The 12920-nt window shown below is 38.0% G+C and overlaps 1 protein-coding gene across 3 annotated transcripts; it reads right to left on the bottom strand.

Annotated features, from left to right (window-relative positions):
• Positions 1 to 2997: 2997 nt before the first annotated feature.
• LOC128029042 (2-phosphoxylose phosphatase 1) lies at positions 2998 to 12625 on the bottom strand. Of its 3 annotated transcripts, none has more exons than XM_052616508.1 (6): positions 12474 to 12625; positions 10808 to 10949; positions 7194 to 7355; positions 6983 to 7109; positions 5497 to 5636; positions 2998 to 5033 (listed from the first exon to the last, which is right to left on the bottom strand). In XM_052616508.1, the coding sequence occupies exons 2-6, from the start codon at positions 10884 to 10886 to the stop codon at positions 4012 to 4014; spliced, it is 1530 nt and encodes a 509-aa protein (XP_052472468.1). In that variant the 5' UTR covers positions 10887 to 10949; positions 12474 to 12625; the 3' UTR covers positions 2998 to 4011. The 3 variants fall into 3 exon arrangements, with proteins under 3 accessions (XP_052472468.1, XP_052472469.1, XP_052472467.1); XM_052616509.1 differs by lacking the exon at positions 12474 to 12625 and adding an exon at positions 11142 to 11309; XM_052616507.1 differs by lacking the exons at positions 10808 to 10949; positions 12474 to 12625 and adding an exon at positions 8225 to 8487.
• Between the last annotated feature and the right edge of the window lie 295 nt (positions 12626 to 12920).

Below are 12920 nucleotides of genomic sequence, written 5' to 3'. Positions count from 1 at the left end.
AGTTACATCTTAAATGGTAGAACTAAAAGTCTTTATCTTTGTTTTGTAATACGAACAAGCTGTTTATAGAAACCCACGCACACACATTTGTTTACTCATTGCATCTGGTCTCAGATGTTCATTCACTCTGTCAGCGTGTTGAGGGCCGATTGGAGAGAAAAGCACACCCGATTGGCCCGAGCTGATGAACTGAGTGCAACATGTGGAGGTCAGGATTTCTGAAACACTTCATGATCACTCAGCACCAGCATTCACTCGTCATTCTTTTCCTCGCTCAACCACTCACTCTGACAAACACACACACACACACAGAAATACTCACAGTGCGTTAATGTCCCATGGCTATCTGCACCTTTTAAGTGTGTGTGTGGAGACGTAGTCGAGTTATAAGATCTGTTTTGGAGGGAGGAAACATCAGGTTGAAGAAAATGTTATGACAGAGCAGTGAGTGAAGCATCGCAGATGTGACCACACACACATTCACAGCGCTGAGAAAACCTTTTATGAAGACACGCTCATGTTTATGGGTGTCTGAGGCCAATCGTTTAAAAATCTTACAGCAGACATGACGAAGACCTTGATGTGTTGCTCTAGTCTAAAGAGTTGAATGTCTCATTTTTAAATTAATCCCTTTGATTCTGTTTCTTCGTTTTACATTATCTCACTTGCTGATTGATTATCAGTTTTAAAAATAAAGGGTCATAACCTCCATACACAATACACAATACATTATCCCTGTGTTTTGATTGGTGGTTGATTAAAAAGTGGTTTTCATGCATTTCATTCATAATTTTGGACCACCCTAAACTTAAATATTTGGTTTGTCCTGGTTTTAACCACAAGTTTCCAGTAACATTTAGGCCAAAATTATACACCCTTAATGTGTAAGGCAACACAATGGCCATTCAGAGCACATTTAATACTTTTAATACTTTTTTTATAACAATAAAACATCATATTCATTTAACATACTGCTTTTTGCATCAGTGCTGGGTAGATTACTTACAAATTTTAATTACTGATTCCAAATTACACAAAATTTCCAATAATCCATTACATTACACGGTTAACGTAATAAAATTGGAATTTTATAATTATTCTCAGATTCTTTTTGAACTAACTTGTTTATCACATTGATTCAATTAGGATAATCTTGTAATGTATTGCTATAAAAATACAAATAGAAAGCAAATATATTAAGTTCTTTGTTATTATCAACATCAAGTACATTGCGTTACATTAGATTTCCTTAGGCTTTGTGAAGGAATTGCAGGGGGGTTATAAATTGAACGAAAAACAAAAATAAAAATGCAAAACAAAAATAAAACATTTTAAAATAACAAAAAATCTAAATGCTTACTAAATGATGCAAATGTTCAGAAATCCAGTGCTGTGTGGCATTTTCTGTGTAATTACAGCCACCTGATTGGTCTTCTTGTGAATGTCCACAAAACTAGAAAACTTTCTGAGTATGTGGTGGACTATTTTAGAAAAAAAAAAAAAAATTATAGTTGAGAAAGAAAATCAAAAAACACTTAAACATTTATTTCTATTGTGTGAATAATGTGAAATCATATAATCAATAAAAAAACTAGTCTGATTACAATGTAATATAATCTAATTACAAGTACTTAATTTTTGGAATCTGATTGCGTAATCCAGATTACATGTAATAATTTACTGCCCAGAAGTCAGTTCTTCTCTTTTTATAGAAATAACCAAGCCATGTTTTGCATAATTGCAAAAGTAGAATTAATCAAAAGAGAGTCTGGACTGTGTTGTCTTGAAGCTGCTAATAATTTCTGTATCATGCTTAATTTGCTAAGTTAATTTTATTTCCCTCTAAACACTCGCCAGCACACAAACACCATCTGATACACACACTCTAACTTTCTTTAATTAAGATTGATTTCTCTGTCCTAGTCAGTAAATGAATGATCTTTTCTTTGGCGAGGAAGGCAGCGGCTAATTAAAATCATCCCGTAGAGATCAGAGGACCTCAGATTCTTTTACTTACATCCCAAGACACACTTCTGGGGAAATTCTGGAGATTACTTCTGGACAGATTTTTGGCTGCTGTGATTGAGTTATTCAACAGGAGAGGATAAAAACTAGGCAGCATGATTTGCAATCTCATATTTAACAATAACGACTCAAAGCCAAAGAGGCTTTCTGCATTTAGTGTATGTATAATGCTGACCACTGAACTGAAGTTTGTTCTATTTCTATAATGCTGACTCAACCTGAGGTCACTTGATTGGATTTTTTTTCTCAGAGCCACTGATGAAATTCTCCTGCCACCTAGTGGTGATCACATGAAACATAAAAAGGGTAGCACTTTATTTTACAGTCCTGTTCCCCATGTACATACTATGTACATATTATAGTAATTACAATAACTATGTAATAACTAGGTACTAACCCTGAACCTACCCCTAAACCTAACCCTACCCCATGTAGTTACCTTGTATTACCAGAACTTTCTTAGATAAATACACTGTAAGTACACTATAAGTACACGTAAGCACACGTACTGTAAAATAAAGTGCAACCATAAAAAGTATGCTAGTTAATAATAAAGTTCAACACTTATCTAGCTGTTTAGCAGAGCAAAAAAATTGCAAGTTCCGATCAGATTTACTAGCTTTAAACAACTTTGGGATATCTGAATTCACCAGTCTGTCTTGAAACAAAGTTTTGTTATTAAACTAGATTCTCTCATGCAGAATTGAAAAGACAGAAATCCTTTGTTTTCTGTACAGCTGGTCTCATACCAGCACTGTTGAGCAATGGATGTGAATGCATTTTTCCATGCTGGACTGTTATTGTTTTATGAGCTAGTTTAAATAAATGGCATGCAAAACATGTGGTTGGATGCTTTACTGTACATGTCAGTCAAAAGATCTCTTCTTGTCTAAGTGGGTGGGACAGAAATGGCTACAAAGTGGCTCAAATTCAAAAAGATGTGTATTTTTCTTTAGACAAACCACAGAGAAGTTCTACAAAATGATTCTTTTATTGAAAAATGTTCTTGGAGGTTTGGAATGTGGCAGTACAGACTGATCACAAGAACACCATTCATGATACAATTAGTTTTACAGTACTCAAAAAAATACTACCACTCTGTTTTAAACTTGACATTATATGTCAACAAAGGGGGAAAAAGCACAAATGTGTGAGGAATGTGTCAGGAAAACATGATTGTGCTATAAAATCTGCTAATACTATTCAAGTGAGAACTTACCACTGGAAGAGATGTGAAATTGTAATAACATCAGATTCCCGATCACTGAGGGTACTCTGCAATAAAGTGGCGTAGTGCCCTAAATCTAATACAAGTGTTTAAGAAATGTGGTCTAAAAATGACAGTTCAAACTCTTTTTTTATATTTAGCAAACCCACTGGGATTGTCATAATTCCTAGATCAAGGCAACAATTGACCGTTTCTGTGTTTGTCTGGATTCAGGAGCTCTTGAAGGGTCCTTGACATCACGCCACAACATCAATCAGATATTCAGTCCCAGCCCACGGTTTAAAATGATTACTGTAAACCACTTCAAATTTTGTCAGCGGGATTAGTAAAGTGTACCAAAAAACAATGTTGTGCAGAGATAATTATTTGGTCCACAAACTTAACACTACATCAGTAACATTAGTAGAGCTCAGTCTTAAAGGAACAGTTCACCCGAAAAAGAATAATTTTTTTAACCTTCATGTCATTCCAAACCAGATTTTCTTTCTTCAGCGGGACACAAAAGAAGAGATTTGCTGCTCTCGATCAGCACAATTCAAGATATAGTGCGGAAGTCGTATGGACTTTTAGGAAGCTTTTTAAGTCTTGCATTCATTGAATATTCATCACAATGTATTCAGGTGCACTCCTTGAAAAGTCATATGGGTTTGGAATGACATGAAGGGACTAAATAATGACCGAGCTGTACAGAATATTTGGGTAAACTATACTTGTTCCTCATTCTTGCTTCACGTTTGCTCTCTGTCAGTCGTTCACATTTACAGTACAGTTTGGTGGCAGGCCTGATGGTAACTCGTCGCATTGACAATATTAAACATATCCTTTCTCACAAAAGACAGGAAATTACCCAGAGGGCACAGCGGCTGAGCAGAGTGTCGATTGTGGTCACGGCAGAAAGCTGTGTCAAAGGTCAAATCCTCTCCGTTATAGAGAACACGAATGAACATATTTTCCAACCACTTTCCTTCTTTTCTATCACTCTTTCTGTCTTTGTCTTTCACTTCCGGGCTCTTCCACAGCTCAAACGCCAGCCGTGCTGCAAACTTTGGAAACCCCGCCCCTTCCAGATCAAGTGCGCTTAGCAGCGGTGCCATTGTTACGTCATGAGCAGATGCTAAAGCGAAGACCGCCTCGTCCTTGCCTTTCCGCGTTTGGCTTCCCCTGGCAATCCTCTCCATCCGTGTTGCAGTACGGTTTAGGTACGGATGTGCCGCAAGAACAGCATACTGGCGGTAAATCCCCGCCTCCCGCCGCTCCAGTTCATCATTTTTCTGCTGCCGTCGAATCACAGCAAATTGCTGTATTTTAAGACACGCCTCCTCATCCGGAGCGTTTGATGTAGTTTGTGTGCTAGAGCATGGAAAAGAAAGACCATGACAAAAGTGACACAACAATGCATCCACCGGATTGGCCGCCCTTAGAGTCTTTGTGGCCACGCCCAACGTCTTCGCCATTGTGACATATGTGTGTTCCAGTTCGGTGTCTGCAGTCCTCTGCCGATACTGCCTGCGCTGCTCCTGCTCCAGGTACCGGTTGCGTGCGGGACAGTCGCACGAGGAACCGCAGAACAGCGTACTCCACTGCTGTCTTACCGTCAGCCGTGACCAATCGAAATGAGGCAGAAACCCAAAGAGGAAGGCCAATCCACTCTGAAGGGTGCGGCTCTTACCTGTAGTCTCCACCCACAACTGCTGTGGCGACCAATCAGCAGTGAGCAGATTGTGACGCTTGATGTAAGCCTGGTGAAGATGATCGCCGTTTTTCAAGTGCTGTACGACTCCTTAAGCGAAAAAAGAAAAATACATGTGGGTAAGAATGTGGAGTAATGTTATTTTATATCTTGTTATTTTATCAAGGCTATTTAAGGGGAAGTCGTGGCCTAGTGGTTAGAGAGTTTGACTCCTAACCCTAGGGTTGTGGGTTCGAATCTCAGGCCAGCAATAACATGAGTTAGGTGCCCTTGAGCAAGGCATCGAACCCCCAACTGCTCCCCGGGCGCCACAGCATAAATGGCTCTGGGTGTGCGTGTGCGTGTGCGCGTGTGTGTACTTTGGATTGGTTAAATGCAGAGCACAAATTCTAACTATGGGTCACCAGATATTCAGATTTTGGTCTACGTTTGTGTTTTTAGTCTAAGTTTTAGTAAAGCTGTGTGTTTTGGTCATATATATATATATATATATATATATATATATATATATATATATATATTCATTCTATAGCTGTGCAGTGTGATTGGTTACCTGTCTGTGTGAGCTCTCCCATTTCACAGGTGCTGTGATTGGGTAATCTGGGCAGAGATACCAGTGATGTGTCCCAGTGACCACGCCCACTGAGAGCCATGTGACTAATGAAGGAGGCCAAGAGGGGGTGAGAGGGATTTCTGCAAAATTACAACAACAACAACAACAAATAGTGTTTTAGAACTTATTTTAAATCAGACTTTACCAATAAAAACAACACAGTAGGACAACAAGTAAGTAGCCATGTGAGCATGTCATTACTAGACATATCCAGAAGGGGGAAGCGTGATAACATTCATAATGATCTGAATTTAACAAGCTATTCTACATTAGGGACTTCTTCCAAGGTTCATAAATAAGCTGGTTAGCCTTTTGATTAATTATAAAACTGTGAATACTTTTATAACTACATTTTGGGTTAGTCTGCATTAAAAAAAAAAATTTTTATAAATTAAAAACAATAAAAGTCAAGGGCAGAGGTCTGTTGTTTGTTCCTGAAAACTATAAGATGACAATAGCATACACCAAAAACAATGCAAAGGCACAGTATTAACTAAACTGAATCGATGAACAAAAGTACTACAATTGCATGAAACATGCACCATTTAAATAATTACTCCATGGAATTAATGCAAGTCTCATGCAACTAAGGGAATCAAAACTGGAAAGTAACAAGTATATCTAACACACTGGGTATTATTTCCCTTTGCAGTCAGTTTTGATTTCTAAACACAAGGGATGTCAGATCACTGAATTTTATTATAATGCATTCTCATTTTTGAGTCAGAGACTATCAGAAGAGTCCAGTTGGGTCAGGTCACAGAGTTAATCTGAATCATCTGACCTCTGAGGGCACGTCTGCATTTAGATAGTAAGGTAAGCATATTTAGTGCATGTAAAGAACCAGAGCATGTTTAAGGGAATGAGAAAGAAGGATTTGTGTCTGAGGATTACTTTATAATACATAAATCTCAGCCATCATGGGAATATTATGATATGCTGTGCATGATTAATAATCATTGGAATACTCTGGACAAAAGCATTTGTCAAGCCATTGGTAAGAACTCTACAATGAAACCATGGAAACACAACAGTGTTATTTTCAGCAGTGTTACAGTGACTGTTCAGACTGTTCACCACAGAGACACGGCTCAGGAACGGCTAAAAGAGACGACGACGGGAATGAAATCTTAATCTGATAATGATTTATAAACTGCATGCCCTCTGACAAACATCAAACACTGATAAACACACACACACACGCTAAACACAATCATAATCCCACATTTACACACCAATCACTGGTGGTTATCAGCTGTGAGATCAAAAAAACAAAATACAATCCTCTGCAGAGAGGGATGAGTCCAATCAGTTTTGATTCCTTGAAAAAACAAGATGCATTTAAAAAAGTGATGAACATGAGCATCAGAAGTTGTATGTTCAGTAACAAATATGAAGATCATCATCAGATGATTTGCATATGTACCTCTTTTCCGATAGTAAACAGTCTATGGCGGGTTTCTTGGTTTTGGGGATGGAGTACAGAGGGAAACGGTCTCCATGCCGAATCATCACATGTACCGACAGCAGCCTGTAGTCAGCCGGACTGTGACCTATGACACACAAATACATCAGCACACGTCTGAGAGAGTCTTCAGGTGAGTGAGAGAGAGAGGGGAAATGAGTGTGTTTCTTACCCTCCCAGCCGTGCTCGGTGAGGTTGGGGTAATTGCAGTACTTGTGAGTGTCTCGGATGGGGTCTGGAGCGGGAGCATCCGTGTGGAGGACTGGATTCACACGCTTTCTGCTTTTACCAAGTGACCTTTGCTCTGCCACGGGATTGGTTGGAATGAGGTGCACTGGGGAAAGAAAGAAAGCACTATGAGAGTCACTGAGCTCAAGCACACACTTTTTCCAGCTTCCCCAGTTCTGACCTCATAAAACAAATATTGAGACTGCACAGTGCTGCGGATTGTCAATTTTGGGAATCGCCAGGGTGATGTGGACAGAGGGAGGGGTCTGACCGGATATTAACCAGTGAGTGACAGCTACCAGAAAGAAGGTGCTACAATCCTTCAATGTGACAGATGAAAACACAAGACCAACATCTGGATACTTACATTTTTAGTACACATAAACAATGACAGAAACTCATGCTTAGGGCTCATAATTATTACAAATCAAATTGTCTCCAGATTGCACTATAAAACTCTATAGACTCTAACATTAAGAACTCTAATTTTCCAAACCAGCATATATATAAAACTAAGACGCTTCAAAAAAAAAAGACCATGAAAAACTAAACTACAGTATGATTGTTTTGGCACAAAAAAAAACCCCACTTCACTAACATTAGAAGTGGATTTAAAAGGAAATAAATAAAATGTGAAAACACATGATATAACCCTTAAAGAGCATGAAATGCTTTAATAAAAGAAACGAGCGGCATCACCATCTAACTCCTAATTAAAAGTATGTTTAACATGGCATCAAAGTAAGCCAGGGATTGTTAAAAATTTTCAGTGTTCCAGTTACATAACAATACAATTTGGCATCAGCTTTCAGTTTCTTTTATTCCATTCACATTGGAAATATGTATGCAACATTATGAAGCAAAAAAACTGAGAAAAGCATATAAATACTGTTGCTGAACTTAATAAGTAAAATGAACTAAACGATAAACACTAGCATTTCCAACTAACCCTAACCAGCGAAGAGTTAAACTCACCAGACAGAAGTATAATGGTTAGCTGGTTTACACGCACCATGAAAGACATTCTGGAGATGTTAAAGTGAGCCTGTGCAGGTTTGTACCTCATACTGGTTTTAATTCAGCATCAAACCCCATTTGGCTCCTGTAAAAGCTCCCTGACCAATCAGGCGTAAGCTTAGAGTTCTCAGCCAATCACAGCTCAGTGCAGAGGCCGGCCACACAAAGAGCTCTTTGTAGCTGAAAGTCTGAGTAGAGTGTACAAAAAGAATCCCACACACCTAAACACAAATACAACAGGCACAAATCAAGCAGGACAGACAGTGCTGTTCAAGGCCGTCCGGCTGATATTGTGTGTGTTGTTAGCAGTGTGTCCTTCAGCAATGAAGCAATGTTGACAGAAACAAACATATCATGGAATGAGAATGGGTAATTTTTCATCTTTCTCAATGTATGGCCTCTTTCTCTCAGTCTCAACAGACTCTGAGACTCCTTCTCTAAAACTACATCAGTCATGCTTGAGTGAACTGAACTGAAGAGAGAGAGAGAGAGAGAGAGAGAGAGAGGTCGGCTAATTTAAGACCCTGTTCTGTCCTACATTCAGACAGCTTTCAGCTCTTGTTGGAGACACCACAAAGGAAGGAATGAATTAGTAATGACCTCTCTCTAGGTAAAAGCAAACAGGCAACGTGAGGAAGACCGTAAGGATGACAATCAGATTCAGTGAAAATACAGATGCCTTTAAGCATTTGAGACACTTAAAATGTCATTGCATTAGATTACAAGTGTGTAAGCAGATGCAGTTTTCTGAACTAACAGCTGAGTGAAATGTTTTAAGTACAGAGAGAGACTGTAAACCAGATCAAAGGGCAACTCTTTACTATCTCCAAGCACATGTTCAGGCCTGAGCACAACCAAAATTTGGTTCTCTTATGTTGGCCTGTTGCTCAGACTGAACTGTGATTGGCTGTGGGATGCAGAAGGTGGGTATTAAAACGATCACTGACCAATCCCTGCTAGCCTTGTCAAAAGATGTCATGGTTTCATTCGAGTTGGCTTTGCAAATTCTTACCATCTGTGCTTTTTAAACGACTAAATTAGCAGGATTTTTCTGTAGCTGTCGCATTAAACGTTTAATCTGCTTATATATGCAGGGCTGGTTTCTCAGATACAAATAACCGCAGTCATCTGGGAAAGAGGATTTTTTTAGTCAAGGACATGGGACATTGGGGTCTAATCTGGGAATAATCTGTCTCAGAAGCTAATTTGATTGACCAGTGCATTAAAATGTTTATCTGCTGCAAACCATATTCTCTCCAATGACTTTGAGTCTCCCAGGTTTTTGGATTGCCCAGTTTCACTTCTTAAAAATGTAATGTAAACTTCAGAGATCTAATTTAGACCGACAGTGGAGTATCATCCATGTGTCGGCTGGCAGCCCCCAACTTCTACTAGTTCACAAGCTCACGTAAACATTCCCAGAGGTCAGACAGTCTCTACTTTTCTACTTAAAGTCAGCTTGATATAAAATCTCTTTATTTTTCAAATGCTTATTATAGATCTGATTGTACATTTTTAAATTGTGTTTGACCTCGTAATTCTTAATCAGAATGTCATAACTGTATCTTCCAGTGAAAACGACAGATAGAGATTTTCTAATTCATCTAATTCATGTTATAGGTCTTATTATGGACAATTCATCCATGCATGCATTTTATTTTATTTTATTGACCTCATAATGTTTAATCAAAAGGTCATAAATGGACCTTCTCGTAAAAACACTTGAGTTGTCTCACAATACAGAAGAAAAGTCACTACTTGATGATAACTTTATACTGTTTAACATATTTCTGAGCAGAGTATCAAGCAGAAAGCATTTCATCTGTGAGATCTTTTATACAGCAGATGCCACTGTTACAAACCAGTTCTTTAAAACTTGCTATCTTATATGCAAGAGAATAAAGTGACTTGTCTTTACACTTACAAAAAAACACCCCAAAAAGTACCATGGGTTGTTGGACATGCACCATTCCATACTTATGATGTACTTGGAAAGACCCTGGAGTAACGTTTAGCATCATAATATATTTCAAAGTACTGCTACAGTATCTTTTTGTAGACATTTAAGAAATCATAACTGAAAAACATCCTATATTGATTTTATGGTGGCCAGGCGTGGTACTAACATAGTGTTTTTAACATGGTAATAATAAAATATAAAGACACCATTTGTCTTTTTTTAATTTATTAATTTTAAATTTTTTGCAGCCGATTAAAAAAGTATCCCTTAAAACTGTGTTTTACAGAAACAGGGAACAATCCATGATATATATATATATATATAGCATTTCTTCAAGGGAAATGCCTTTGTTTAATGTGTTGAATGCAATCTAATTGAGATCATATTCCCACTGGACACAAAACCCACACTCAGGCACATACTAAGAAAGTAAATACAATTCAGCAGAGGTTATATTCCCACCTGACGCACCAAACACACATAGAAAGCAGTCCTTGGTGAAAACTTAGAGGATGCATGTATAGCTGTATATTCATACAGAGGAAATGTGACTGAAATAATACATTGTGTTTCACACTTACAATACTGCAGGCTGAAACTCAGCACCGCCAGCAGGGCACCCACCATCAGCACCAGCATGAAACGGCTTCGTGCCAGCATTGTCCTGTGACTGGTTCAGACGCCTGTCCATCAGCCATACATGCACAGCCCACTTACGGTCACCTGGAAAATTAAGAGGCAATGGAAACATATTAATATTGCACACATACGAATAAGAGAACATGCATGCGATGCTTAACAAATGTTAAAATGTTGACCCCACAGTCTGGTTTCACTTTTATAGGCATATTGCAACAAAAAAAAAAAAAAAAAAAACATAACACAGGACAGCCAAAGTCTGGTGAACTTACAAACCTTCACACAGCACCAAGAAGCAACGTGTAATTTACCCCAGTCGCGCAGAAGCAAAAACTGCTATTAATTCTAAATACAGATAATAGCTGGGCCTTTAAATTCCTACAATGAGCGTTTTGACCAAATCTGAAGTGCACATACAAACATGCACGGCTGATGAACTGAGCACATGTTTATAGCTGCCAAAGAGCATTAAACCACTTCCTAGACTACACCCTTCCTCCTCTGCAGATAAACTCCAAATACTGAGATGAAAACAAACATGCATTGACATTTTAAAAATGCAATATCACACCAATTTTGCAGCTGTGCTTTGTCACCTTTTTTCACTTTGTTGGTAATGTTGTGCTTCTATTGCCAGCAGTCTCTTGCAGTGTGATGGTGTAAACAAGCCTTATTCCATCTAAAACTACTTTTGTGTAAACATGCTGTTTTATGGCCTCATTTTGAAGGAGACACATGACATGAAATATTGATAATATCAAAATTTGTCACACAGCAGGATAATTGAAATGAACTAGTGAAGGCTAAAACAGTTCAAAAGTGAAATTTAAACAATTATTTAAATGCAAACTCTTTCATAATAAACATGTTTTGGGATTTTGAACTGAAAAGAAACATTTTTTAAGTTTTATAGAAAACTATATTTATACCTCATTACGGTGTCTCAAGGTCATCAAGTTCATATATTTAACATATTGGAACTTTATATAAAAAGGCATGTTTTGCTCAAATAATAATTCATATATATATATATATATATATATATATATATATATATATATATATATATATATATATATATATATATATATATATATATATATATATATTGCACCTTAGAAATGTACCCCTTTACAGTATTGTGTATGTTTGTATGTATGAAACCAACAATAATGCAAATAGCAAATATGACATTTCTAATAACTGTATCTATATATTTACTTGATTGTCCTGAAATGTGTTTCTATATTTTTACTATTTTCTTTATAGGCCATATGGAGAAGTTGCTGTTGACAGCTCGCATTTAATAACGCATTTTAAACAATAAATGTCACGGTCTGAAAGTGTAGAATCTTAAAAATCCGACAATGCTGGAAAGGAGCAGTTTTTCTGCATATAATGTCAGTGTTTTAGCAGTAAAGACGATCAGTTTGCGATCTCAGTAGCGCAACGTCGGTGTCTTCAGGAAACCGTGCAAAAGGAGCACGAGAAGAATTCGGATGGAAAACGGGAACGCTGCATATTCAATCCTGAATCGTTCAGTGAGATCAGCGGATCAAACACACGTACAGACACGTCACGGCACGAGAAGAGGGAAACCCGCTTTACCTGACCGAACAGAGCCGAGATATTCCGTTCAGATCGATCCGAGCGGTGAAGAATGACCGATCAGCCCTGCTGCGATCCTCTAAACATATAAATTGAGAGAGAGAGAGAGAGAGAGAGAGAGAGAGAGAGAGAGAGAGAGAGAGAATGGTGTCTGTGTATGCGTGTATGTGTGTGTGTGTGTGTGTGTGTGTGTGTGTTAGACATACTGTCGAGTTCAGTACTCCATCTGCTGGTCATAAATGGTCAAATATACAAGATTTTATGTCACGTTCAATTTATTTGACTTACAAGCAGTGGAATGTAGGAACAGAAGTGAAATGTAGGAAAACCACATACAACAAGGTGCAGATTGAGCAACGCCAAAGACCAAAATTGTGGTGATAGCATGGTATCATATGGTAGCTATTTGTGTTTGTACAGCCTAGCCATCTATGGAAACAGTCTATG

The sequence above is a fragment of the Carassius gibelio genome, chromosome A15 (genome assembly GCF_023724105.1).
Source record: "Carassius gibelio isolate Cgi1373 ecotype wild population from Czech Republic chromosome A15, carGib1.2-hapl.c, whole genome shotgun sequence".
NCBI lineage: Eukaryota > Metazoa > Chordata > Actinopteri > Cypriniformes > Cyprinidae > Carassius > Carassius gibelio.
Note: the sequence above shows the minus strand (reverse complement) of the source record. Positions and strands in the feature narration are given on the sequence as shown.